The 27,568-nt window shown below is 39.1% G+C and overlaps 1 protein-coding gene across 1 annotated transcript in view; it reads left to right on the top strand.

The window, feature by feature from the left end:
- Positions 1-27,568, top strand: part of VAV3 (vav guanine nucleotide exchange factor 3) — a 364,578-nt gene that overhangs the window by 139,830 nt on the left and 197,180 nt on the right. Inside the window, exons 3-4 of the mRNA XM_044238799.1 lie at positions 25,095-25,153; positions 27,479-27,544. Of these exons, the coding sequence (XP_044094734.1) occupies positions 25,095-25,153; positions 27,479-27,544 (125 nt within the window). The remainder of the gene's footprint in view (positions 1-25,094; positions 25,154-27,478; positions 27,545-27,568) is intronic.

Here is a 27,568-nt window from a genome sequence, read left to right as displayed (position 1 = left end):
TTTTCTTAAAAAAAAAAAAAAAAAAAAGCACTCTACTGCTGTTTCACACACTATTTTCTTTTCTTTAATTTCCTTTTAAAAAAGATTTACTTATTTGAGAGAGAGAGAGAGAGAGAGAGCAAGCACAGGAGGGAGGGGCCCAGGGAGAAAGAGTCTTGAACAGATTCCCTGCTGAACATGGAGCCCAATATAGGGCTTGATCTCTTGACTCCAAGATCATGACCTGAGCTAGATGTTTAACTAACTGTGTCACCCTGTTGTCTCACAAGCAATTTGCAGTTAGTATCTCTTGTCAATCAGGATTCTCAATTGTATGCCACAGAAACAGTTTCTGATTTAAATAGAAAGGGAAGTTACTTAAAGCACATGGAGTGACTCACAGAATCTCTAGGAGGACCTTGAAACCAGGCAGCTAGGATCAGTGCCTAAGATCACACCATTGAACTTGTCAGGTGATGAAAGCTGCCAGGGGCACTTTTCTTGCCACTTGACCGTTGTCCTGGACTCCAGCCACTGCTGCTGGAACCCTGATTTAGATGCTGCCACCAGTTGCCATGATAGTGTGCCTACATGCCTTGTCTTTTCATTTTTCTAATTTCTAAGTCAAAGTCTGGGGTTATCCGACTGGCAGAAAGTAGGTCAGGAGCTCAGGCCATAGCTGCAGGGGAGGCTGAGATGTGAGAATTGGACATTTTTATTTTTAGAGTGTGTGTTTGTGTGTGGGGGGTGTTCTTCCTCCTAAAATAGACCTTCTCCAAACACAGGAAGATAACTCAAATATACAGTAGCCAAAGAGAATGACAGACACTGTAGCATCGAGCCATGTTCCGATTATACTTTGTTTTATAGGATGAGTTTTCTCATTTTTAGAATAAGAAAACTAAGATGAAATTTTCTATTCCCTTGGGGTAGAAACTTTGGCATTTTCTCTCATTCATCATCTGGAATCAATTATCACCAAATTCTACTGATGCTTATAAATCAGGGTCAGATCTGCCACTTCCTCTCTGTTCTGGGGCCGTAACCCCAGTCTGAGTCTTCAAGGCCTTGAAGTTGGATTGTCTCAATCACCTCTATTCCTGGTCTCTCCAACACCAGTTTCTTTTGGATCCATTCTTCAAAGTCGTTGTCAGAATACTCTTCCATAAGTGTCATTTTCATCATGCCTCTTCTTTGCTTAAAATTATTATGGTTAGTTGTTATGGTTAATTATTATCTTTGGCTGAGTCAGGAGTCAGTCCCCTTTTTTAAATGCTATGCCAATTTGGACTGTAATGATTTGGCTCTCTTTAAAGGCTGATGTCAGTATCAAGGATGCAGTTTACGCTTGATTATGCTGTCTCCTGTTGAGAATGTGGTCCCTGTTCTTTTAAATGTCAAAATTCTACCTTGAGCCATTTCTTTTCCATGAGGTTCCTACAGCATTCCTGAGTTCCTTCCTGAATTATCTTTCTTTGACACTTAAATATTTATTATCTACACTTCATAGTATATTATTTAGTGGCATTTTCTAATTTCATCAAGTGTTTTAATTATGATATTATTAAATACTTTCCACCCCCAAGTCCCTAAGGAAAGAACCATGATGTATATTTATCCTATTCTTGGTATTAAGCCCATAAGAGGTTCTTGATTTTGATGATAAATTGAATGAGAAATTTATAACCTGGGATGTAGATTTCTAGTTAGTGTTAAATGTTTTAATGACATTGGAAGAAAGGAACGCAATCTAACCATTTTGGATCAATTACTACTTGGGCTTCTGGGCTTTATGCACATTATCCCCCATATAGAATTTAATGCTAAGTACATTAAAAATAGTCCTGTATACATGACCTGAACCACAGTTGTTCACATCTGGTATTAAACAGGTTCATACAATTAATTTTCATTATTCCTACTTTTTGAAAATTAGTGTAAGAAATAATAAGGAGAAAGCACAGCAGTTTTCAGGGTAATTTAGGTAACAGAAAGAGACATACATTTAATACACAGAGGAATTGATAAGTTATCCTTATGTCTATTATAGGAGTTCCCATTTCATGTATTTCTTTGAGGCATCTGCATGTTAAGATTGTTACTGTGCATAGGCATGTTATCTTTGCCAGAAGCTTCTGACATAATTTAATGTATTCAGCCTTTGTGCTAAGTAACTTACTGCAAACCAGAACTTGTAGAGCTGTGCCTCCCTCTAAACCTTCGTTAATGATCTTATTTTAATACTTCTATTTAAAGTCAAGTTTCTAAGAATAGGTGATTTGTAGAATTTTGTGCTGGCCATTATTAATTCTGCGTTTGCTCCCATAGGAGGAGACAGTAATGACTTTTTTGATGGCAAACATTTTGACTGTAAGTGCAGTTGGTGGTTTTGTCCACTCACAGAAAATGATGTTAGCTTATGACTTCCTGTTGCAACTTGAACAACCTTAAAATTTTCAGCCTGTATTATTCTTGTTACATAGGAATCCCTTTTAGAAGTTAAGAGGCACTTGTTTTTCAGAGGAGCCATGATTTGTAGAATGTTAACAGCTATTCATATTTCTTTTCCTAGAATTTGTGCTATGGTTGTTAATAGTTCTTATTGATTTGTAAGAATTGTTTGGATGTTAAAAGCATTAATTTTGTCTTTAACATGTTTGAGTTTATAATTATTCTGGTAGATAATCATTTTGCATTTTTATGGATTCCAGTCTTAAAATGTTCCATTATGATTTCTCCCAATCATTATTTTTATCTTAAGATAAAATAATTTTGAAAAAACTTTAAAGATTTATTTATTTTCAAGAGAGAGCAAGCAAGTGCATGTGGGGGTTGGGGGGGAGGGGCAGAGGAGAAGGAGAGAGAATCTCAAGCAGACTCCCCACTGAGCACAGGACTCCATGTGGGGCTCAATCTCACGAGCCTGAGATAGTGACCTGAGCCAAAATCAAGAGTTGGACATGTAACTGACTGAGCATGGAAGTGCCCTTGAAAATTTTTAATAATCTAGAAGTTCTTTGGTATAGGGTGAGGAAGTCCTTAATTTTTCACTCATCTATAGTGTTTAGCCAGTTCTTTCTTATTTTATATTTAGGTCTGGCCAGATTTTTTTCTAATTTGCTTTTCCACATGAGGCTTTTCCAAAATGTCATCCTATTATTAAATGTCAGCCTACTTCTTCATTTGTGCGGGTCACTAACCCTACTCAGTATCACATCCTGTGCAGGCCTGGTCGTCAGGCTTTCTGTTACTTTGTCCACATCCTCTGTGAGTCTATGGCATAGAGTGAGTCTTGGGGCGTCACTTGATAGGGTGCTCTCTTCCAAATATTTGTTCATTTTCTAAACAACTTTAGGATGTTAAAATCTTGTTTCCTCAGTGTAGAAAGAGATTTAAAAAGGAAAAGAACTAAAGACCTTGCCAGTTTTATTTCTTTCATCATCTTTGTGTGGCTAGCCTTCAATATCTATCTTAGAACAAGACTGGTCTGCTAATTCAGAACACATTCGTGAGAGAGGAAAGGATCTTTAAAAGTGGAACTATGCATGTTCCTGAAATATAAAAGCCTTTATTTATTTATTTATTTATTTATTTATTTATTTATTTTTGAGAATACTATTTTTGAATCTCTTCTTCCCCCCTGGTTTTTAAAGAATTACTTTTTTACCTTTCCCATGTTTTCCTTCTTGTTTTAATTTTCTTTTGTCTTGGTGGTTCTCCACACTTCCTTTCCCTTGCTGTCCATTTACCCTTCCTTATGTCTGGTCCTCCTGCCTGGTGTTCCTGTTTTTCACTCATTTTCCTGCTGTCTTCTTACTGCTCATTATGGGATGATCTCAGGACATCCGGATGAATGGAAAAAATGTGTTTGGAAGCCTCGCTGTAACATGATTACCTATTTGGTGATTATGTTTGGATAGAAAGATAAGATTGTTCAGCTGAAGCACTGAGGGGGAAAATATCCCATAGATTTTCTCACTGAAAAAGCCCAAATCATAAGAAAACATATTTTAGTCTTCACATATATATAAAGATTAAAACAACTTTCATATAAGACTATATTTTGTGAAAATACAGACTTTCCATGGAATACTAAAATTTCCTTGCTTTATACCAGTTTTAAAAAGTGATCATCATTTCTTTAGTCATAGATAAAAATAAAGGATGTGGCATTGAAATTGTGGCTGGAAAGTCTGACTTGCTCTGTTCCCTGGGCAAGACCTTCATTCTCTTCTGACTCTGAGAAGAAAACCTGCAGCTCCTGCCACTCTGTGTATTTCTCTTCTGTTCTTACCTGGTGGTCTTTGTGGCTCTGAAAGTCTAAGAAACACACAGATAGAGCGGCGTGAAGTCCTGCAGAAGAGCAGGAAGGCCTGACTGCCATCCACACCTCTCTCATGACTGTTTCCAGTCTCCCCAGAGCGGACCTTAGGTTCAGGGTTGAGCATCCTGGTCCAGGCTGCTGTGGTTGGCATCCAAGAGTATCTTGGTTTTGCCCAACTAGTGGCAATTCATCCACAGAATTTTATCAACTTTTTCTTGTGTGGCAACATGATTGTTAAGAGGGAAAATTATTTCAGAAAATACGATTTTTATTTTTTTTAAGATTTTATTTATTTATTTGACAGACAGAGATCACAAGTAGGCAGAGAGGCAGGCAGAGAGAGAGGAGGAAGCAGGCTCCCTGCTGAGCAGAAAGCCTGACATGTGGCTCGATCCCAGGACCCTGAGATCATGACCTGAACCAAAGGCAGAGGCTTAACACACTGAGCCACCCAGGCACCCTAGAAAATACGATTTTTATAAACAAGCTTTTTAGAAACATTTCATAATGGGCGATATGTTTTGTTTTGTTTGTTTGTTTTTTACTCCATGTCATTTTATATTAATAATAAATTGTGCCATAGCCTGTTTCTAGAAGCTTTCTAGCAATGTTTCTCTAGGAAATTCAGATCATTGGACACTTCATAAATAATTTTCTTTGCTCTAATGCATAAAAATAAAAAGATGTTTTGTAAGTTTTTTTCTAGCTTTCTCGATTTCATAATGTTTGAGTTATTTGGGAAAGAACGGTAAGTTGAGTGCAAATTTGGAGTCCTAAATTATAGGATAAAATGGGATTTGTCTGTAAAAATAGTTGTAATCTGCATTATTGCATGAATTAGGGCCATTGCCAAATGACCTTTATGTTCTTGTTTTGGAATGTTGTTTAAATATCCTCTCTTTTAAAAAAAATAAATAAATATACTCTCTTTTAATGCCTTTTGAATGTATTTTTTTGGTCTCTTCTCCTAACTTAAAATAAGCTCCATGGTTTATGGATTTTTTTGTTGTCTTCATGGTTTATGGGTTTTTTTGTTGTCTTCATGGTATTTAGAATGGTGTCTTACAAACTGTAAATGCTCATAAACTATTTGTGATTTGACTTGATTCTAAATTAGAGATGGATTAAGGATTCTAAGAATCTGGGTGATGTCCATGCCATGTCAAGTGTACTGTCCAGGGGCTATAGATGTAGTGCTGACACAGCAGTGCTCTTTTCTAGAAATGTGATCTCTCTTGTTCAGTGTGTTAAATATTTTATTCACCCCATGTTCTTCTTTTCACTGGGAGTCAGGCAATGTTGATTTCCTAGACTCTTAGGTTGTGTCTAATTATAGTCACGACTCCACCCCCACAATGTTGCTGAATTGACAGTGGACAAAGGAAACCTTCAAGGAGTAGTTCTAAGAAAGGAACTGTATGGTTTTGCTTATTTTTCAGTTGCCAAGAATAACACAAGAATCACACTAGGGGGGAAAACATTACAAGAGCACCTCAGAATATTTCTTAAGGATCAAAGGCACAATCTGATAATACAATAGCCCTCTTCCCTTTGGGATTGTTTCATTCAGCCTTGTGAGAAGTGTAGGAAAGCTTATTTGTAGAGAAGTTATAAAAAAATAAATTCTCCATGGTTTGCAGAATACATTAAGAACTTTTGGAATGTTCATACCCTTTGGCCCAGAAACTAAACTCCTAGGAATTATTATCAGGAAATAATTAGATACATGGACAAATATTTAGATAGGAAAATATTCTCATCATTGTTTATAATTGTGGTAACTTGGCTGGGGGGCCTCATATGTCCAACAATAGGTTGTTGGTTAAATGTATTATAACATCTTAACTCTATAGAACACCGTGTAGCCCTAAAAAGTCATTGTATATGAAAAAAAGTATGTGCCCTGGGTCATGGAGGCAACATGTAGGATTGGAACAGATCTAGAGTCTCTTGGGCTCTATAGCATACTGTGTGGGACTTGAAGATGAGTTGTAGGGGCAGCTGATCATTAATGGGTCTTTGGATCTTGAAGTGTCTTCACTGTGGTGGGGTTTGAGAGTAGGGGCCAAAAGTGATCTCAGACTAATTGAAGTGACTTTTTCTTAGTTTTTACATTTAGTATAATTTCCTTTTTCCAGTAGTCATGATACAAATATATGCTAGCAAAAACATTATATTGTAAGAAAATAATGCTTAGAGTTTTAAAAGCAATTTGAAAAAGGATGTGGCTGTTTGGAATTTGCTTTTTATGTGCATTCACTGCCTTTGTCTTGTCTTCCTTTCTTTCTTTTTTTTTTTTTTAAAGATTTTATTTATTTATTTGACAGACAGAGATCTTACATAGGTGGAGAGGTAGGCAGAGAGAGAGAGAAGAGGATCAGGCTCCCTGCTGAGCAGAGAGCCCAATGAGGGGCTCGATCCCAGGACCCTGAGATCATGACCTGAGCAGAAGGCAGAAGCTTTAATCCACTGAGCCACCCAGGCACCCCTGTTTTTTCTTTTCTAATCACTTTTCATTAGAAGGACTTTTTTTTTTTTAAAAAAGATTTTATTTGTTTATTTGACAGACAGAGATCACAAGTAGACAGAGAGGCAGAGAGAGAGAGAGAGGGAAGCAGGCTTCCTGCTGAGCAGAGAGCCCGATGCGGGACTCGATCCCAGGACCCTGAGATCATGACCTGAGCCGAAGGCAGCGGCTTAACCCACTGAGCCACCCAGGCACCCAGGACTTTCTTTTTTCTTAAGGCTAACATGAGTGCTCTCTTCATTCATATTTGTCATTCTTGTGTTCAGCAATGGCCTTGGTTCATGAGCATTTTCTAAGCATTAGCATTACTTAGCCCATATAAAGATGGACATGTTAGCATTAAAACGTGAAGAAATCCTGTATCAGCTAAGCCTCCTAGGACATTGTGTAAAATCTCTATTTTCAGACCTAATTAATTATGTATGTTGAAAGCATTTTTCTAAACAGGCATTTGGATTCTGAAATCAATCATCATTCAAGTATGTGAAAATAGCCAAAATTATATCTTGACTGATCACCTGAGCACTGTATTTCTGTAAATTATTAAATCCCAACACTTGCTTCTTATTTGTACGTGTACAAGTTTCTTTAGGGGAACAGTCGTATTTGCTAGTTTCTGTTCCTTCTGATCCTGGACACGGAAACATGTTGCCACATCACTACAAAAGAGGAAAAGGAAAACCCAGCAAGCATTTTCCATTGCTTTTAAAGACCCTTTTCTTTAAAGTTAAGTCTTATTTACTGCTTTCTCAAGGCAAAGTCAAAAGGCCGAGAATTTACATGAATTGCTGGTATCTTTTTGGTTTCGCAGAGCTTAGGCTTATTTAGGTCTTAGGAATGTGAATGAATAGAGGGGTGGCCTGTCCCACCAGCTGTGCACCACGGTCTGCTAGGGGGCGCTCTTTACAAAGATTTTACTACGTGCTCCGCCTATAAGACCATATGCAGTGGCACTGGAACATCATTGCTCTGTTCTCCCTTCTTGTCTCTTGGGGCAGCAGAGGAGATGGACTCAAGCAGGTACTCCATAATCAGATCTCATGCAGGTCTCTGTAAAAGCCTTCTTTCAGAAGATAAATCAGATTTTTTTAGTATAGGGAATAATAAAGTCTACTATATAAAAAGATAAGCAGACGAGTTCTAAGTTTAGAGTCTAACTGCAATGGAAAGAAAGTAGCTGCAGTTTCTACTCTTCCCCTTTCCAATATCTATTTGAATTGAAATGTTTGCAAAAGGAGCAAGAAGAAAGCATTAGCATTGGGGCTGAAATAATCTCGCATAAGTTCTCTGATCTGATGTGATCATTTTGACCTGAGAAACCAAGAATTTCAGTGACTTTAAAGTAGTTCTTTTTTGGGTGATGATCATGAGCACCAGTAAATAAAATTCACTGCGTATTATTATGTTTGTGGTTATGTCAGGTTTGCTGTATGGTGTTAGAATGAGTGACACCTCATTTGGGGAAAAAATATAATGGGTGGTTACGACTGTTTGCCATGCTTTCTTATATAGGATTCAAATTAGAGCTAGAATTTTCACAGGGAGGAAAGTTATGCCAAATATTCCAAAATATGTGCCCACCCTTAAAGGCTGAAAATAGTAAGAAGTCATTATTGGTGGAAAGTAAGTTATGTTATTAATTTACATATTATTTTATGTTTATGCAACTTTCCCCCACCATTTTTTGTGGAGGGCGTGACTTGGTTTACATTTAGCTCACTTGCTATTTAACAAATTTGTATATGAAAAAATTAAATGGAAAATCCTGGAAGTTTTATTTGTGTTGCTTCAATTCTAGATTTTTTTTTTTTGCAATCTGACAGGACTTGATATCTTTCTTTTTTTGATGAGTGAACACCAAAAACAGAAAAGGGAAATAAGGAAACTGATTTTGAACCAGGAAATTAATCACAATTGATTTTTTTAACATATGCCCATAAATTATATGTGGTGCAAATAGGATATGATTTAACATAAAGTAAAAGCCAGAACTTACATGGCCAAATGAAAAATATTCTTTCAAAAGTACTATACTTATCTTAGACAGGTTGCTATTACTCAAATTTTGGGGTCTCTCACTTCCACAGTATTACTTTTTTCTGATTAGCTTTGCTTTCATCGATTTTAGGTTTTGGACTTCTGATTATATTTTTTGAACAAAGGGCCAGCTTTGCAGAGCTTATAAAGAAAAAGTTTGAAAGCCACTTCTGTTTGTTGTACAATTCTGAAAGCCTCTTTGCATTGAGAACTTCCTTTTCTGAATAAAAGTTTATGTATACTTATTAGGAAAACTTCAACCAATATAGAAATAAATAAAAACAAAAGTGAAATTCCATAGAGGTTTCGTTTCCTCAATAGCTACTTGCTGGTTGAGTTCAGTGTACGTCCTTGGGTATCCTGTTTATCATCACACAGGCAGCTGTTGGCTTGGGGGTTGGGAGGGAAGGCACATGGGCAGGGGGCTGCATCGGTTCAGTAGCCAGATCTGAGAGCACCCCTTTCTATTGCTACCCAGGACTCTTCTTCTGTACAGAGCAGTGGGACAAGAGATCTTCTTAAACAGCCTTTTAGAAGGTGGAATTAGAGTAAATGCTCAAAAGTGCATGAGCTGAATTGTACCTTCAGCTTCCTTAGAATTTTCCTTTGTTGACTTGTGTTTCTTTTACAAGACTACTTATATCGAATAGACTTGCATTTAGTTACCATTTTTAAAGTCAAGAAATTGTCTAGATTAATATTTGGGGGATAGCTGAAAGGTAATGCATTTTAAGACTGTGCTGTTGGATTAAATCTGTCCATGGCTTACCTCTCTGTACCACTGGGTTCTCAGACTGCGGTCCCCATACCAGGAGCTTCAGTGGCATCTGAGAACTTGGGAGGCAAGTTCTCAGGTCCCACCAGAGGCGTACTGTATTGGAAAGCCTGGAGGGGAGGCCCAGCAATCCGTGTTACAGCAAGTCTATCCAGGTGATACTGATGCAGAGCAAAGTGTGAGGACTGCTCCTCCATATAAAAGCAAGGATTTAGGGACACCTGGGTGGCTCAGTGGGTTAAAGCCTCTGTCTTCAGCTCAGGTCATGATCCCAGGACCCTGGGATCTAGCCCCGCATAGGGCTTTCTGCTCAGCAGGGAGCCTGCTTCCTCCTCTCTCTGCCTGCCTCTCTCCCTACTTGTGATCTCTATCAAATAAATAAAATCTTTAAAAAAAAAAAAAAAAGAAGGATTTAAAATTTTTTAAAACTTGGTATTTCTCCCCTCTCATTCTCCACTAACTTTTTACCCCAAGTCAGAAGCAGTGGTGTTATTGAGATGTAATGTCATTTATCCTCAGTGCTGTGCTTTGTTTCTGTGTGTTTTTCTATTTTTAAAGTCATTCACAATGGCTGTTCACATAATACGTCTCGAATCATCCTTTCAAATTTTATTCTGGAACTATTCTTTGGAAAACCTCTCCTGGGCCAGAGTTCTAGTGGGTCTTGACTCTTTTTGCTTTTGGGAGCCCTAGGACTACCTTGTTTATAGCCCCTCACATTTGACTACAGTGGGTTATTGACACGTCTTTCTCTTTCCCGTGATATTGGGAACTCCTTGAGCATCTTATGGCTCCTTTTCTCCCTTCCACCAAGGGGAATTTATGGCACATGCATATGTTCAGTAAATATTTATTATGTGAAGGATGATGTGAAAACTAACAAAATAGTAACTTTCTAAGATTGAGTATTACTGAAAGGCAGACTGGTGTTATAAGAAAGCTAAAGCGGGTGAATGTGAGTCCCCTTGCCAGCTGTCAGACTGCTCATGTACTTCCTCCCAACACTGCTTCCTCCATTGTAAAAGTGGCCCAATTCCTACCTCATAGGTTCTTATAGAGTTCCTGACACATGGCAGCTCTGAAAAATGGTTGCTAATTTTAAAATTCATACTTTATACATTTTCATGACCTTAGGCCTTTTATTATCCCACCTTGAAGTCATACTTTATATTCTTATCTTTTTAAAAAAGATTTATTGATTTTATTTTTATATTTTTTGTTTTTTAAAAATTTATTTATTTGACAGAGCACAAGTAGGGAGAGCAGCAGGCATGGGGAGAGGGAGAAATAGGCTCTCCGCTGAGCAGGGAGCTGGACGTGGGGCTCGATCCCAGGATCTTGGGATCATGACCTGAGCCAAAGGCAGCTGCTTAATCGACAGAGCCACGCAGGCTCTCAGTGTATAAGACCATATGATTTTGGAGAAACAGAGAAAGAGAGCACTAGTGGGAGGGACAGAAGGAGAGAGAATCTCAAGTAGGCTCAAACAGACTCCATGTTGAGCATGGAGCCTGATGCAGGGCTTAATCTCTCGACCCTGAGATCATAACCAGAGCTGAAATCAAGAGTCAGATGTGTCATTGACTGTGCGGCCAGGTGCACCTATTTTTTTACTTTTAAATTTATTTTAGGGGCACCTGGGTGGCTCAGTTGGTTAAGCAACTGGCTTCAGCTCAGGTCATGATCTTGGAATCCTGCAATCAAGTCCCACATTGGGCTACCTGCTCAGCAGGGAGTCTGTTTCTCCCTCTGACCCCTCCCCTTTCATGTTCTCTCTCTCAAATAAATATGTAAAATCTAAAAATAAAATAAAATATTTATTTTACTCATTAGAACCAAAAAGCAGATAGACTTGATTGAATTGAACTATTTAATGTTTTGGGGGCGCCTGGGTGGCTCAGTGGGTTAAACCTCTGCCTTCGGCTCAGGTCATGATCTCAGGGTCCTGAGATCGAGCCCCGCATCGGGCTCTCTGCTTGGCAGGGAGCCTGCTTCCTTCTCCCTCTCTGCCTACTTGTGATCTCTCTTTGTCAAATAAATAAATTAATTAATTAAAAAAAACAAAAAAAAACTATTTAATGTTTTGAGGAGGAGAAGGTAAAAGAAAGTCATATAGTGGTGGCAAAAAATTTTAATCAGTGTGCACTTTTGATATAAAAAAGGCTCTTGTGGTGGATTTGTATAAATATAGGTTTTTGATTTGTCTTGTTTTACAAACAAGTTCATTTTTTGAGTTGCACTTTTCAGACTATTGCAAAAATTATTGACTCTGCTTTGATTCCCAGGAATTTGTGAAGCATTTCTTTTTACATACACCTTATAACCATTATGTGCAAGTCTTTGTTGCTTATTTAGTACACGGCTATATGTCCTCTCCCTTTAGGTGTCAAGGATCAAACAGTTGTATCCTTCATATATTGAGAGAATCAAATTTTTACATTTTAGTAGAAAAAGAATAGACTGTCCACAGAACCATTTGCATCAACTACTAGACTACATACGGCCAGTTCGGCACACTGGTGTAACATCTCGTTTCTAAGAGATCTGGTCCCTAAAAGAAATAGCAGGCAAGTTGTGCCACTCTTGGCTCACTGTTAGGAGTTGAGAGTGTGGCAGCTTAGCTGAGTAGTGTGGAGGCTGAAGATCTAGCTCACCCACCGTTTTGGAGCGGAGAGCCTGGGGCCAGAGAAACAACACATTCTGTCTGGGCCTCACTGCACATCACAGAATGAGAAATGCAAGTTCTGTGCAGTCCCATTCTGGGTACAGGAGTTTTTGAGACAGTACCATGAGGCCGTTTTGGAAGAACCACTTTGTACCATTTGATGCCAAGGACTTTTCTGATGGCGGCCTGAAAAATCAATGTTAAGCTTTTCTGTTGTTTTGGCTTTTTTGTTTTGTTTTGTTTTTTAATTAAAACAATCAATGATCCCATTTCTTGAACTTTTACCTCCCACCTTAGGGTGGGATCTGATGACATGGGAGTTAGGGATGAGGTGAAGAAGCAGTCAAGAGGGTTGTTTCGTTCATTACTTCTTAATAAGCATCGCTATCCCGCCCCGCCTTATCAGAGTAACTGTTTTGTAACTTCCAGTTCAAGATGGCCATTTGGACAAATCCTGAGGTTCTGAATATTTGACCGTTTTCAGGGCTGTCTGCCAGCCCAGGTTCCCTCTCTCTATACAGCAGTGAAAGACTCATGACTTAGGCACTTTTTTTTTTTTTCTTTAAAAGATTTTATTTATTGAGATAGTGAGGGAGCACACAGGTGGGGTTGGGAAGGGGAGAGAGGGAGAGGCAGAGGAAGCGGGAGAAGTGAGCCCAGCAAGATGCTGGGCTCAATCCCAGGATTCTGGGATCATGACCTGAGCTAAAGGCACACCCTAACTGACTGAGCCACCCAGGAGTCCCATGTAGGCATATTTATATAACTGGATATAAATGTTTGAATCTCGACTGCCACTCTAAGGTGTTATTCTCTTAATTCAGGTTGCTGTCACATATTCTCTGGGAAAATGTGACTTAAAAGATCATCTACATTTTACAACCTCTTAAATATTATATTTTGGGGCGCCTGGGTGGCTCAGTGGGTTAAGCCGCTGCCTTCGGCTCAGGTCATGATCTCAGGGTCCTGGGATCGAGTTCTGCATCGGGCTCTCTGCTCAGCAGGGAGCCTGCTTCCCTCTCTCTGCCTGCCTCTCTGTCTACTTGTGATTTCTCTCTGTCAAATAAATAAATAAAATCTTTAAAAAAATATTATATTTTGACAGGGTATTTATTTGGGGGGGGGGTGTTTGGGAAGGAAGATGATAAAAAGAAAACTATCGGGACGCCTGGGTGGCTCAGTTGGTTGAGTAGCTGTCTTCAGCTCAGGTGGTGATCCCAGCGTCCTGGGATCAAGTCCCACATTGGGCTCCTTGCTCAGCAGGGAGTCTGCTTCTCCCTCTGCCTCTGCCTGCCACTCTGCCTGTGCTCGCTCTCGCTCCTCTCTCTCTGACAAATACATAAATAAAATCTTAAAAAAAAAAAGAAAACTATCAAAACAGAAATATTATTAGATCTGCCATTGCGCAGAAACCAATATTAAAGTAGATCTGTCCATGAAACAAGATGGGATAGGGAGGGAGACAAACCATAAGTAACTCTTAATCTCACGAAACAAACTGGGTTGCTGGGGGGAGGGGGGTTGTGAGAAGGGGGGTAGGGTTATGGACATTGGGGAGGGTATATGCTTTTGGGTAAATTGGAAGGGGAGGTGAACCAGGAGAGACTATGGACTCTGAAAAACAATCTGAGGGGTTTGAAGTGGCTGGGGGGTGGGAGGTTGGGGTACCAGGTGGTGGGTATTATAGAGGGCACGGCTTGCATGGAGCACTGGGTGTGGTGAAAAAATAATGAATACTGTTTTTCTGAAAATAAATAAATTGGAGAAAAAAAAAAAGTAGATCTGGCCTGATTCTCTCTAAGGAATTTTATTACTTACTGTGCCATAGGGATTTTGATGTGGTATACTGGGTCATGAAGGGTGCCATCATGGTAAGGGTTTAAAGGCCATAATTTTCTAAGTTATTTAGACATGAGTTATCATGGTCATTCCATCTGTACACAAATATTTTCTCATTCAGGAGATCTCCTTTCCTAGAGACTGCCAGGAGGCACATCGGCTTTGCAGATGAAACCAAGCATCCCCTGGCAGTTAGGCAATGTTGTCTGGTCCCTTCGATGTCTGAGTGTGTTTTCAAAGGTTGGTTGGAAAGAGTATCAGAAGCAGCCTCTAAAGAGGGAGCTGATGGCTCCCCAGATAAATCTGATGAAGAATTTTGAACTTTGGTGACTTTATTTTCCCCCCAGTGAACTGTACTCATTCTTCCAGGTGAAATGCTTCATCTGAGGTTAACCTGAGACAAAATGTGAAACAATCAAGTGTATCCCAGAAAACACTTGGAACCAGCACCATCAGAGTGTGGCCCACAGACTCACTGGAGTCATTGTGCCCCTTGGGCTGATCTGCATTTCTATAGCCTTTGATTATTCTCTCTGATAAGTACTAGACCTTAGGGGAAATTCAGATTGTCTTGGATTAACAGGTAGAGGAGCTAATGACCAAAAAGTATTCCTTTCTTTCTTTCTTCTTTTTTTTTTTTTTAAAGATTTTATTTATTTATTTGACACAGAGAGAGATCACAAATGGGCAGAGAGGTAGGCAGAGGGAGAGGAGGAAGCAGGCTTCCCACCGACCAGAGAGCCCGATGCGGGACTCGATCCCAGGATCCTGAGATCATGACCCGAGCCGAAGGCAGAGGCTTAACGCACTAAGCCACCCAGCCGTCCCAATGTATTCCTTTCTTATTGCAAAGGAAAAAGAATTCTTCCTGGACTCTTAAGGTCAAATGCTTTTCAAGATTTAACGGCCACAGTTTACAGAGGTCTAAAGCAACAGTTACACTGCTTCAGAAATAACTAAGAAATTCAACTGTTTTTACTCCTGAAGAGAAGATCAGCAAGCACGTGGCATGAAAGAGGGAAGTGACCTGAAAGTGAAATTAAATAATAAAAATAAAAGTTCATCTTTACTTTTGTCTTAAATCATAATGCAAGTGAATTTGAAAAAGCTGATTAAATGCAATATAATTTAGGCCAAAAGGAAAACTTAACGTACCACGGTTATGCATGATTCTCAGCAAAGGCTGAAAAGTTGAAAAGCAATATGAAGGGAAAAAAGACTGAATAAATGTATTTCCATAAAAACCTTATCTTCGTAGTGCTGATCCATGTATTTCCATAAAAACCTTATCCTAGTAGTGCTGATCCATGCGGCATGTGCACACACATGTACCACAAATAGTGGCACATCACTCAGTAGGAAACCAGGCTACTTGTGGGCCAGTTTCAGATTTGTGGATCCTGCCTAACACTGGTTCCACCTGCAGCCCGCAGGTGAGCTATCCCAGTCACATGGACCCGAGGCTCCTGACCCTTCTGGGTGAGCTGTTTCGACCTTGTCAACCAGCGTGATCATTGGTCCCCACTGGGACAGAATCGCATTTTTAAAAATGCCTGGATTTGAAGTTTTGGTTTTTTTTTTTTTTTTTTTTTTAAAGATTTTATTTATTTATTTGACAGAGAAAAATTATAAGTAGTCAGAGAGGCAGGCAGAGAGAGAGGAGGAAGCAGGCTCCCTGCAAAGGAGAGAGCCCAATGCGGGGCTCGATTCCAGGACCCTGAGATCATGACCTGAGCCAAAGGCAGAGGCTTTAACCCACTGAGCCACCCAGGTGCCCTTGGATTTGAAGTTTTCTCCAGTGCTTCATCCACACTGTAATGAATTAGGGTCAGAGCAGATTTCCCAAAGTTTGCTCAAGCCACAGCTGTGCCTCTGGGCTTTGGTGTATCCAGTGGTGTTCAGGAGGGTTGACCTCTTCTTCATAAGGCTTGTTATATCCTTATCTCCCCCTGAAATCCATTCGTGGCAAGGCTCTTGTTCAGAAGACTTCCTAGGTTTAGGCTCCTTCCTCCGAGCTATTTTATGCAGCCAAGGTTAGTATTCTTAATGCACTGTTTCTCGATAGTTCAACCTCCAGCTCTCAGCCCTTTGCCGGCTCCCCATGCAAATAATAAAGGCAAACTCCCTAGACAGGCACTCGAAGCTGTCTGCCTCCAGCTTGCCTCTGCAGCCCATTTCACACTCATCCAGTGAGTGTCCTCAGGGCCAAGACGGGCCTGTGAGGGGATCAATGTCCTTATGGGTGGCCATCAGATGGAGAGAAGAGTCACCTAATTGATGTGTGTAGACAGTGGGGGTATGTAAAGTGGAAAAGGCCTGTGTGTGTAGTGGTTTTTTCCTCTCCACAAGGGCTCACTACTCCATTTTGGGGTCTCTCCAGCTTCTGCTTCCACTAGAAAGGGCCATGAGCATCTATAAGTATAGGCACTGGCTCTTTGGCCACATGAAGTTGTGAGGTCCTTCGGTACCATGTCCCTCTTAAAATTCCACCTCCATTTGTAAAATGAGGGGTTTGGTGCAGTCTTCCCTTCACAATGGATCTGTTTTCTGCCATACCCTGAGTGCCGAAGTGCTCTGTCCAGACTTCTGCCATCCCCTCTTGTAGCCCTTAACCACCTGTGGCTATAGAGTATGTGAAATGTGCCTAGGGGAGCTATATTTGGAAAGCACACACCAGATTTTAAAGATTTAGTACTTAAAAAAATTATAAAATGTTTTGATTTCTATTTTGATTACATTGTAAAATGATAAATCACAGATATAGTGAACTAAATAAAACATATGATCAAAATTAATTTCACCTCCTTTTTTCTAATGTGGCTTCTTAGAATTTGAGTTGAGTATGTTGTTCCCATGTTTCTATTAGTCAGTGCTTGTTCTAGAAACTTGATTTCTTATGTGATGAAGAAATAATTTACCTGCTTTTTAATTGTTCAAGCACATGAACTTCCAAGAAGTATGAAATGACCATTGTTACCAGACCATCCAGAACAAAGAGATGTGTGGGGATTGTCATGTCATTCTCCCAGTCTCATAGGCAGAGGTGTAATTTTTCTTTGGTGATTTGAAATATGAGAATAACTTGCAGACACATCATTATTGTCTGTGAGCAGTTCTGGGCTGGGACTGAAAATAGGGCATTTCCAGGTTGGTGCAAGGAATGTGTTCTTCTCCACTGTGAGAGCCTGTCATTCTGGCATTGCTTTTCTGTTCCTGGACTCAAGTGGTAATAGCCTGTGGGCAGCATTGGGGCAGTGGAGACATTTGCAGGAGAGTTGCATGACTTTGTACATGCACGAGGTGTGGAAAACGTGTTGACTTTGACGCAGCTCTAGGATTTGTGGGCAGCTTTGAAAATTCATTCCATTTTCTAAGTCCCTGAAGTCACATAGAACTCCCCTGCGTATTTCAGATCATGCCAACAACTTCTCCTCTGTCCTGATGCTAACACGTAGGATGTGTCTGTTTAAAGTGAGTTCTGTGAATGCAGCAAGGTCTCCCAGGGAGCTGGCAAGACACAGCTGCTCTGCTAGAGTCCTTACTGAGATGGGATGGAGAGTAATGCATGTATACCTACAGGGCCCACCGTCCACGTCCTGTGCTTGGTAGTGAACATTAAAATGGCCCCATAGTCTTTGTAGATTACATTTCTGCTCTGCATAAAGATAGGGAATCGTTTCCAAATACGGTCACATTTTCAAAACTGAAGGCTTTCTTTGTTTTTTTTTGTTTTTTTTTTTTTTTAAAGATTTTATTTATTTATTTGACAGACAGAGATCACAAGTAGGCAGAGAGAGAGGAGGAAGCAGGCTCCCTGCTGAGCAGAGAGCCAGATGTGGGGCTCCATCCCAGGACCTTGGGATCATGACCTGAGCCGAAAGCAGAGGCTTTAACCCACTGAGCCACCCAGGCGCCCCTGAAGGCTTTCTTTGAAAGCTGTGTATAAACAATTGAATTCTTTACTAATTGCCTGTTAACTTCAACATACCCTAACACACCTGTATATACTTCAGAGAAGCTTTGACTATCTATATGTATTCTGAGTTCTAACTAAATACTGTGCTCTGGACAGCTAACTCTGCACTGATGAACCCCAGGTTTCATCTCTGGTACTTGGACTCAGGAGATGGTTCAAAGAGTGTCTATGAAAAGTTCCTTACAACCCCTTTTGCTTGGTGTGAGAAAATGAACAATGCTCGTTCTGGTTCACCTTTTTTTCCTGCCTGCTCTTTAGTATAAATATTTTTATTTTGACGCCATCTGTAAATTGTAGTAATAGGAATTTTCTGCTCTGGTAGAGTTTATGTGAGTGGTTCCAGAATCCCTCTGGAGCACAGCAGGCCACGAGGTTGGGCAGGGCTGGACGTGGAGGTGTGGGGAGTGGAGGAGGAGGCTGGAAGTGGGAACAGGGAGTGGGTCAGATCTACTGAAGACTCGCACGTGTGCTGGTAACTTCAATCTCTTCATGGGGGTAATAGTTAAGAATTTTAAGGAGGACATAGAGATGGTCGCTGTGTGAGGGATGTGACAGTTGTGAATTGTCACGCAGCCTCTATGATAGCCAAGTAGAAGATGGGTTTCCCGGGGTGTGGACCTGGCAACATGGAGACAGATTGGAAGGCAGATCTAGTAATCGAGGTAAGAAATAGAGAAAGCTTGTGCTAAGCCAGAAATAGGGAAGAAAGGAGGAGTTTGATCCCAGAGAGATGTAAAAGGAGGAGGTGACAGGACTTAGATGTGTGGTGTGACTGAGAAGTCCAAATCTGGAACGTGTTCCTCGTGTCTGGCCAGATAAGGGAGAGGAGTGAGACTGTGGGCTCACTGGGCAAAAAGAGGAGAAGCAGGTTTGAAGGAAAAATGCTCCGTGTGAGGTCTGAGAGGCACAGAGCGCAGAGACAAGATCAGGGTGGTGTGGAGATGGATCAGGAAACAAGTGTAGGTCCGTTTGGTCTAGAAAAAATTTGCTTAATGACATCATCTCCTGGAACCTGCAAAATACCCGTTGTAAGAAAAATATTAATCAGGAAATGGCAACTATAAAAAGCTGCTCAGACAGTAACGTGCAAATGAATCTGCTCAGAACAGGGAAGTGTTCTCAGTGGAGCAGGCGAGGACAGAGATGAGTGGCTTAGGGGGTGGTAATTCTCATCCATCAGACCTCTACTAACCTGCGGATGAAGAGTCAGGGAGACTCCTGATTGCCTCTCAAGACGTATTCCGGGGTCATCTCTTCTAAAAAGCCTTGGAGCCGTCCGTGTCTGTCCCTCAGGTTGAGGGGAACAGCTGGTCTGACTCTCTTCTGGGCTGGGGCTGTGCTTTGTAATACCAGGTCTGTGTTTTTGCTTACTACCTGTGTGGTAGTGGGTTTTTTGAGAGGAGGAAGTGCATCATCTCCATTTTTGTTATCTTCGACATGTGTAGTGTATCCGGAATATCTAGCCCATAGTGAGTGTTCAGTAGATGTTCACCAAGTCAATGTAGGAGATTTAGACACAGGGTGGGGAAGTAGGAAGAGTAGCAATCTGGACAGAAGAGAGGGGACCTAGTTTATGACACCAGTTCTGCTATTGGTTCTTTGACCTGAGCACGCTAGTTACTTTTGCTGGACCTTGGCTTCCTTGTAGGCAAAATGAGATTGAATAGGAATCTAGGAAATCCATGAATGGTCTTCAAGAGTTCCCTGGATTTCTCGAGATGAAATGCAGAATTATGTATATTATGTATATACATACACATATACATGAACACATACATATACATATATAATTTCCCTTCCTTGAGGCTTTCAAAAGGACTATGGCTTAAAATAAGAACCACTGAATAAAATGCGGTGGCTTTAAGATTTCTGTATATGGAATTGGGAGAGGTACCTTAACAATGGGTGTGAGGTTTAGCTAAAGGACTTCTTTTGAGATTGCTTTTAAATGACAGTCAACTTACATGGATTTTTGTATTTATTCAAAGCAGTGAGGGTGTGGAGGTGATGGAGTTTGTGGGGAGATGTATGCTAAAGCTTCTTTGAGCTCATTCTTTTGCACTGTCACTTCTTAGAGTTTTTAAAATTCTATATGTATAGATTATGATTATTATGTGTTATCTCCATAAGTTGACTCAACATGGGGCTTTCTTTCTTCTTTTTTTTTTTTTAACATTTGCTTTAGAAAGTTCAAGTGTGATTGTTTCTGGGCTCTTAGAAATACATTTGTATAACAGGAGTTTTATTTCTGAATATTTACATGGAAAATAACAGAACAGAAAATGAATGAAGGCAAATGTTTACCATCCACAGCTCTCATTTTTTTAAACATAATGTAATAAATGGATAAGCTTAGTGACTCTTGACAAGTATTAGCAAACACTGGCCATCATGTGCTTGAATAGAGATACAACCTAACTTATTAGGTGTATGCATAGTCATTAGAAAGCTTTGTTTTCTATCTGGTGCTAACTTGAAGTAGACATCTCACATTTTACTTTCTGAAGTGCTTTGCAAAGACAAAATCTTATTTTATCAATGAAGATGGTGACCACAATGGCATTAGGAAAGAGCAGAAGTATGGGACATTCTTTTATATGCATTTTATAGATAAAGATACAGGGGTAAAGGACCTCTTACAAAGAGCATCTATTTAACACCAATGCTTACCTAACTAGTGAGAGGAGGAGCTGAGATTTGAACCCAGAAAATCTGAGTCTTAAGCTTATGCTCCTAACCAGTCCAGTATATGATTTTCGTAAAGGGAGGTTCTTTTTTTTCTCCCCCACTGTAGGGCTTTACTTTTGAAATTTTGAAACAATAAATACAGAATAATTCTTTTATGATCATCATTAAGGCCCATACGAACTACATATAATTTAGACCCATTTAATCTGTATAGATACTCTACTCTCTTGAACAATGCAAGTTCATTTTTTCTGATTCATAATTTTCTTGATACAGAAATATTGTTTTGTACATCTTATCTGGCTATAATCCTTTGCTTTGTCCATAGGGGAAGTGCTGGGGACATTTTCCAGCAATATTCTATAGTGTTCAAAGCAACAACCAGGTGTTTTAGGAAGGATCTCAAATGTGCTGCTGGAAATGACACTAAGCTGCAGTGTATCTTAATGGGGTAATTTACTGTGTGAAATTAGAATTGCAAAGAAAATTAAGATAATGAATTCTGTTGATTTCCTAGGAGACTTCAGGTAAAATATATTGTTAGTCTGATAGTCACCATCTGGTTGAGTTTAGAATTAGGCTGCTTATCGGGTGCCTGGGTAATACCAGGTCTCTGGGCTGCCTCTGGGTTGCACACCAGATTTTTAGCTCTGTTCTCCTTTAGGCAGAAGGTGTGTGTATGGAGGGAACAATGTGTGTGTATTACCATGTTGTTTCAATTTGACAAAATAAACATGAGTCCTTTTCAGGAATTTTAAATAGCAAATCAATTTTTAAATAAGGTGATGTTACTAGGGCAGAGTTAAGTCCTACAGGAACACAAAGAACCCAGACTAGATTGGGAGATGTCCAAGAAGGCTCTGGTGGAGGAAATGGCCTGTTCAAATTCAGGATGTATGTGGTCAGCCATAGAGAGGGACACAGAGAGATTGAGAGCGTCTTGCTCAGGAGTATCCCAGTAGGCAGCTCTGGAGCTGGCCATCTCCGTGCTTTATTTAAAAGTTTGCCCAGATTGTCCTGGGTTGTTCTTCACTTGCCATCACAGTGCATCAGCCACTATGCCTGAATACTTCTCACATTTCCACTTCTCCTCTGTCTCTACTGCTGCTGGCTTAGACTTCTATTCTCATCTGGACGATTAAGAAAACTACCCCCATAGGTCTCCTGGCCCCTTGTCTATACCCCGTGTCTCCTAAGCCTGTCTGTCCTTCACTGGGCTGAGTGATCTAAAAATAGAGTTTGACCTGGTTATCTTTCTTTTTAAGCTTCGTCAATGGTCTTTCATAGATTCTGGGATCTAATCCCCCTCTTCTAAAAAGCAAGCCCACAAGAGCCCTACTTATCTCTTCCACCTTCTTCCCATGGTAACTGTTATTTAGGTTATCTGGAAATATTTTCATTTCTTTACAAATGTTGCTGCTTATTAAGCAAGGGGTAGATGTAGGTCAAGAAAAAAAACCGTGATGTGGATTTAGTAGTTGGTTGTTAGCCCATTAACTTGCAAATGTTTTGACTAGTTACCCCTTTATAAGAGTTCATGTCTCTAATTTCATATTTTTTTGAGGTAACAATTTAGAAATTAATACATTTCAGGGAAAAGAGTCTTTTTAATGTCCTTGGGGATATTTTCTTTTGTGAATACTTTTGAATACATGTTTCTCATGTCTGGAGAATCTGGCATTAATTTGTGTACTTGTCTATTCCAAATCCGGATATGCTCCACCTTTATGGAATACACACTGTTCTAAAAACACTACATTGACCAAACAGTCTTATTTGCTTTGGCTAAACTTGGAGTTAATGAATGGACTTGATGTACAATCAGATAGACGCAAAACTGAGAGATGATCCTAAGAGTCACTTTAAGACATGCTGTGTGTTATTCTTCCTTCCTTCTCACCTTCATTATTTTTCTATTACTGAATGGTGATAAGTAATAGTTTTAAATAGATAATAGGAGTTGGTTTCATCTTGTTGATTTTTTAGAAATGTTTGTACTTTGTAGACACATTTAATGTAGGACTAAAGTGATATACTATCTTCTGGCTCCCTCTGGTGGACAATTGTGCAAAAATGCAAACAGCAGTCTTATGGGTGGAAATGGGTTGTGTGAATAATTCTGATTATTGGTGGGAAAAGGAACATAAGATACATTCTTATTTTTAGATCATCATAGTTATTATAGACAATATCCCCAGGAATAAAATGCATTTATATTAGGGCATAAAATAGCTGTAGTAAAATACATCATAGTAGCAACATATATGATACTAATGTTATTGTTATTTTTCTTCTTAGTAATGGCAATGGTAGATTGTATAAAATAAAATCAGAAACAGATTTCACCTCACAGCTTGAAAACAGGGCACATTAGGATAAGGCTGATGCTGAAATTTAACAGTGCCATTAATTCATGAGTCTAAATACTACTCTGCGGATTATTCCAGAATCTTCCGAAAGCTAGATGTTTCAGTAACGCATAATTTTAGAATTTTTAGCATATGGTTATTTTTATTTTGAATCAGTTTATTTTGATAAACTTATTATTTATTCATTCGTGATCTAATTAGACTGAAGATACTTTTATCTTTATTATGGGAAATTAATTGGTACCCAGTTTTATCTAGGTGGTTGTGTTTTGCTTTCATATCAAATGTTCAACAAAGTGAAACCAGGAAGAAACTGCATAGTCTTTCAATTAAATTTTATTTTATTTGCTTTGTATAATGATAGTATTATATAATAAAAGTTTACATTTATTGTGCTAAGCATTTGATAAGTATTATCTCATTTAATTTTTTCAGCAAACTCTATGAGGCTGATAGATAGTTTTTGGTATTGACATTTTATAGAGGCTAGTAAAGGTGAGTTGAAGAGCCAAGGCTCAACCAGACATTCTTTCTCTAAAGTTGTATGTTTATAACTAAGCAATGTACTACCTCCTGAAGTGGGCAAGAGATAGGTATGTGTGTGGCTAATGCTCGTATGCGACTTCTGTGGAGTGCTGGAGACCTTGCTATTAGGTTTCCATATTTGAACTGAGAAATTAGATTACCTAAGCTCTGAAATTTTTGCCTTTTTTCTTTTTCCCCTCATTTTGAATAGTCCTTATAGAAGAACCTTTTTAAGTTTTGTTTAGTTTTGGGAGTTAAGACAAATCATACCTGTTACCGTAGAAACAGGCTTCATGGGAAAAGTGCATTTTAGCTCTTTGAGTTCCTTGCTAAGTCTTTGAGAGAGATGATCTTAGTTGTAAAAGTGGTAAGGAAGGGTAAAATCTCTAGATTCTAAAGTGAAAACTATATACCAGGTGGTGGGTATTATAGAGGGCACAGCTTGCATGGAGCACTGGGTGTGGTGAAAAAATAATGAATACTGTTTTTCTGAAAATAAATAAATTGGAAAAAAAATAAAGAAAACTATAGCAGGACATAGGTAGGGAAGTCTTCATAAGGATTCTTTAAAATATGTACAAATGATCAAGGGTTTAGGAAACTCTTTTTTCGCAAATACTCAGAATTACAATAATGTAGTTTTCTTAAAGTTGGCAATTATAAAGGATAGCTATCATTTAAATACTTTTCACGTATTAGCTTTTTAATTCCTATAATTAATGATTACAAAGAAGCTCACTATGATGATAGGCAGTATCCAGATGAGAAAACCGAAGCCCAGGGAACTAAAATAGTTTCCTTGAGGTTGGATGGCTGAAGACAGGCAAAGCTAGGATTTGAACTGTGGTCTAGCTCTCGAGAGTCCACATTCTAAACCACTTAGCTATTCATCAGTGCTGCCCAGTAGGACTCTCTGTGATGATGAAGATGTTTGAGGTCTGGGTAGCGCAATACAGCATCCACGGATGGCTACTGAGCAGTTGAAATGTTGCTAGTACAACTAAGAAATTTAATTTTTTGTTCTGTAAATTTTAAATAGCCTTGTTTGGCCAGTGGTTACCGTTTTGGATAGTGCAGCTTTACAAGACCTTTCTGATTCTGTAGAATTGGAGGTACAAGACCTTTAGCATTACCCTAACCCCTTGCTTTAATGATAAAGAAATGGCAAACTAGATGCTTAGTAATCTGCTTAGGGTTTCAAAGTTAAAGGATACAATTATAATCCAGGTGTTTAAAATTTTCAGAAATAGTCCTTCCCCTTCTGTACTTAGTTGGTGTCTGCAAATTTAGGTTTCTCCTGCCATTGTTAATACTAGATTGTAAGACTATTAAAAAAATTCTTGTCTTTTCTGAAATACATGTCCAGTTAACACTTTTCCTTTTTTCTCAGGTTATAGAAACACTATCACGACTTTCTCGCACACCTATAGCACTGGCCACAGGAATCAGGTAAGCTTGTTTCTCTGTTATTCATGTGTTCTATTCCTTCATTGTAATAGTTATTAATGGAATGGTTACTGTTTGTAAAGCACTTTGCATGCAGAAACCATGCCTCGTTCACACATGTACAATGCCTGATGTGTAAGTGCCTAATATACATTTGAAATAATTGAGCAACTAAGAACTTAGTTGTAAAGTTGAATAATACCCATTGGTTAAACATTCTCAACTCACGGCTGACTGTTACCGATAAGATAACGGTTTGTTTGTTTGTTTAACAGTTTGTTTTCTTAACTTCCTTCAACATTTCATTACATATGATTCATCAAAAAAGCCCACAAATGCTTAAGTAAATAAATACCTGACAAGTTACTGTAGTACATTTACTTCCTATAGTCCATAAAAATAACTCACAACTTTAGCTAGGAGTTTAAAAAGTAATCAGACAAGTATAAAATGGTATGTGTACAAGGATGTGAGTTGAAGGATTGGTACTAAATGAAAAACTTGAAAGTAAATTGGCTAAATGAATTATGACCTCTCCATGCCATGGAGTATTATGCAGTCAGTAAGCATGGAAATAAATGCAGACAGGTATGTCATGTTGGGCTTTCCTTGTTTAAAATACTACATACTCAAGTTAGATCAGTCAGAAGTTTGTATTATTGAAATACAGAGAAACAGTTTCAATAGCCAACCAGCAGGGCTGCTTGGAAATTGAATGGATATCATTTTTTATCTTGTTTCCTCAGAGCTCCACACTTTAGTCTCCAGCCATTCTGGGGTTCTGTGGTGCTATGTCTCTCCCTCTGTTGTTCCTGTGTCCAGCTCACATTCAGATTTTCAGGGAGAAGATATAAGCACTTCTTAAGAAGACTGATTGGCAGTGGCCAGGCAGCCCATTCCCTGGATACAAAACACAGTGACCCCAGGAAGGATACTCTGCAGACCGGTTCTTGGAAATGGGCTATGAATTTGGCATCTTTCTACAAAAGTCATCTCTAGGCTGGATACGTGTTCAGCACCTTATAATTTGCTCTATGCGATTCATCTTTCCATATTAATATATGGAATATATAATATTTCCATATTAATATATATGTGTATACACACACACACACATATATAGTTATATATAAACAGCAGATTTTGAAATAGCCTGATTCTATTTTTATGTATTTATGTATTTTTGGTTCTGAAAGGATATACATTAGAAGGTTTTCTTTTCCTTTTTAAATTATTCTTCTCTATATTTCCAAATATTTCTATAATGGACTTACATTGGTATAAAAGCATAAAAAGCATAATCAAATGTGCCTGAATTTATTTAAGAAAAAAAAAAAAGATTTTGAAACTCTGGCATTTCTCACACATTTTAATTTATTTGAAAAACGTAAGTTCTTTAAATGTCTTAAGTACTCAATTCATAAATTAATATGAAAATACATTTTTCAGTGTATCAAATATAATTTTTTAGCAATTACTAGCTCTCATTTATTATTTTGACCCTCTTATTTTTATTTTTATGATACATGACATCCTGCCTGCATATAAAGAAAGTAAAACTTCTGGCACAATAGTATAATTATGGTTGTGTTATATATGCATTTAGGGCGTTATGCTGGGGTTATGAAAATAGTGCATAGTACATTAGGCAAAAAATTCAATGGCTAGAAATCGGGGATACACTAAACTGCTTTTCTTTTAATAGGGAACAAAGAAAACTTCCTACTCTCCCTAAGGCCTAGGGTTTACTCATTTGTCCAATAAGTGAAAATAAAAAAATATGACTTAAATAACTTGAAGTCCCAGTAGAATAGTCTGTCAGAATCAATAATCATAGGTGAAGGGTGCGGATATTTTGATCTTCTAATAATTTTTATCTCTATTAGTGGGCTGAGTCATGCAGGGATGATTGGTACCAAACATTTGTCGGTCAGATCAGATTCCCTAAGTGGAGAGAGACCGTGCTGAAGGCAGAGGCGCTGGGGTGGCTGCCAGCTTTCTGAGCTGGGGAGCTGCAGAGCCTGCAGAAAGCGGCACGTGTGGCCTGTCCACAGCTGCTCAGGTGACAGTGGCGACCACTGGTAATTGCTACAGCTAATTTGGAGTAGCAGGTGCCACAATGTCCCCAGGGGACCCCATGCACCACCACAGGATGGGCACTTTGGGAGAAGCCCAGGCGGTTTGTTAAATGTGATGACTGATCTGACCACTGTGGCAGCCAGCTGGGCTCTGCATTCAGTGAGAGCTCAATGCCCAGCCTCCTGGCTGCTTACTCATCTTTCTTGTGTTTGTTTGTGTTTTTTTTTTTTTTTTCTCCCTCTCTTCCAGGCCCTTCCCAACTGAAGAGAGCATTAGTGATGAAGACATCTACAAAGGCCTTCCTGATTTGATAGAGTATGTTGGGTATCTTCAGCTAAG

Source organism: Neovison vison, chromosome 2, assembly GCF_020171115.1.
Source record: "Neovison vison isolate M4711 chromosome 2, ASM_NN_V1, whole genome shotgun sequence".
NCBI lineage: Eukaryota > Metazoa > Chordata > Mammalia > Carnivora > Mustelidae > Neogale > Neogale vison.
Note: the sequence above shows the minus strand (reverse complement) of the source record. Positions and strands in the feature narration are given on the sequence as shown.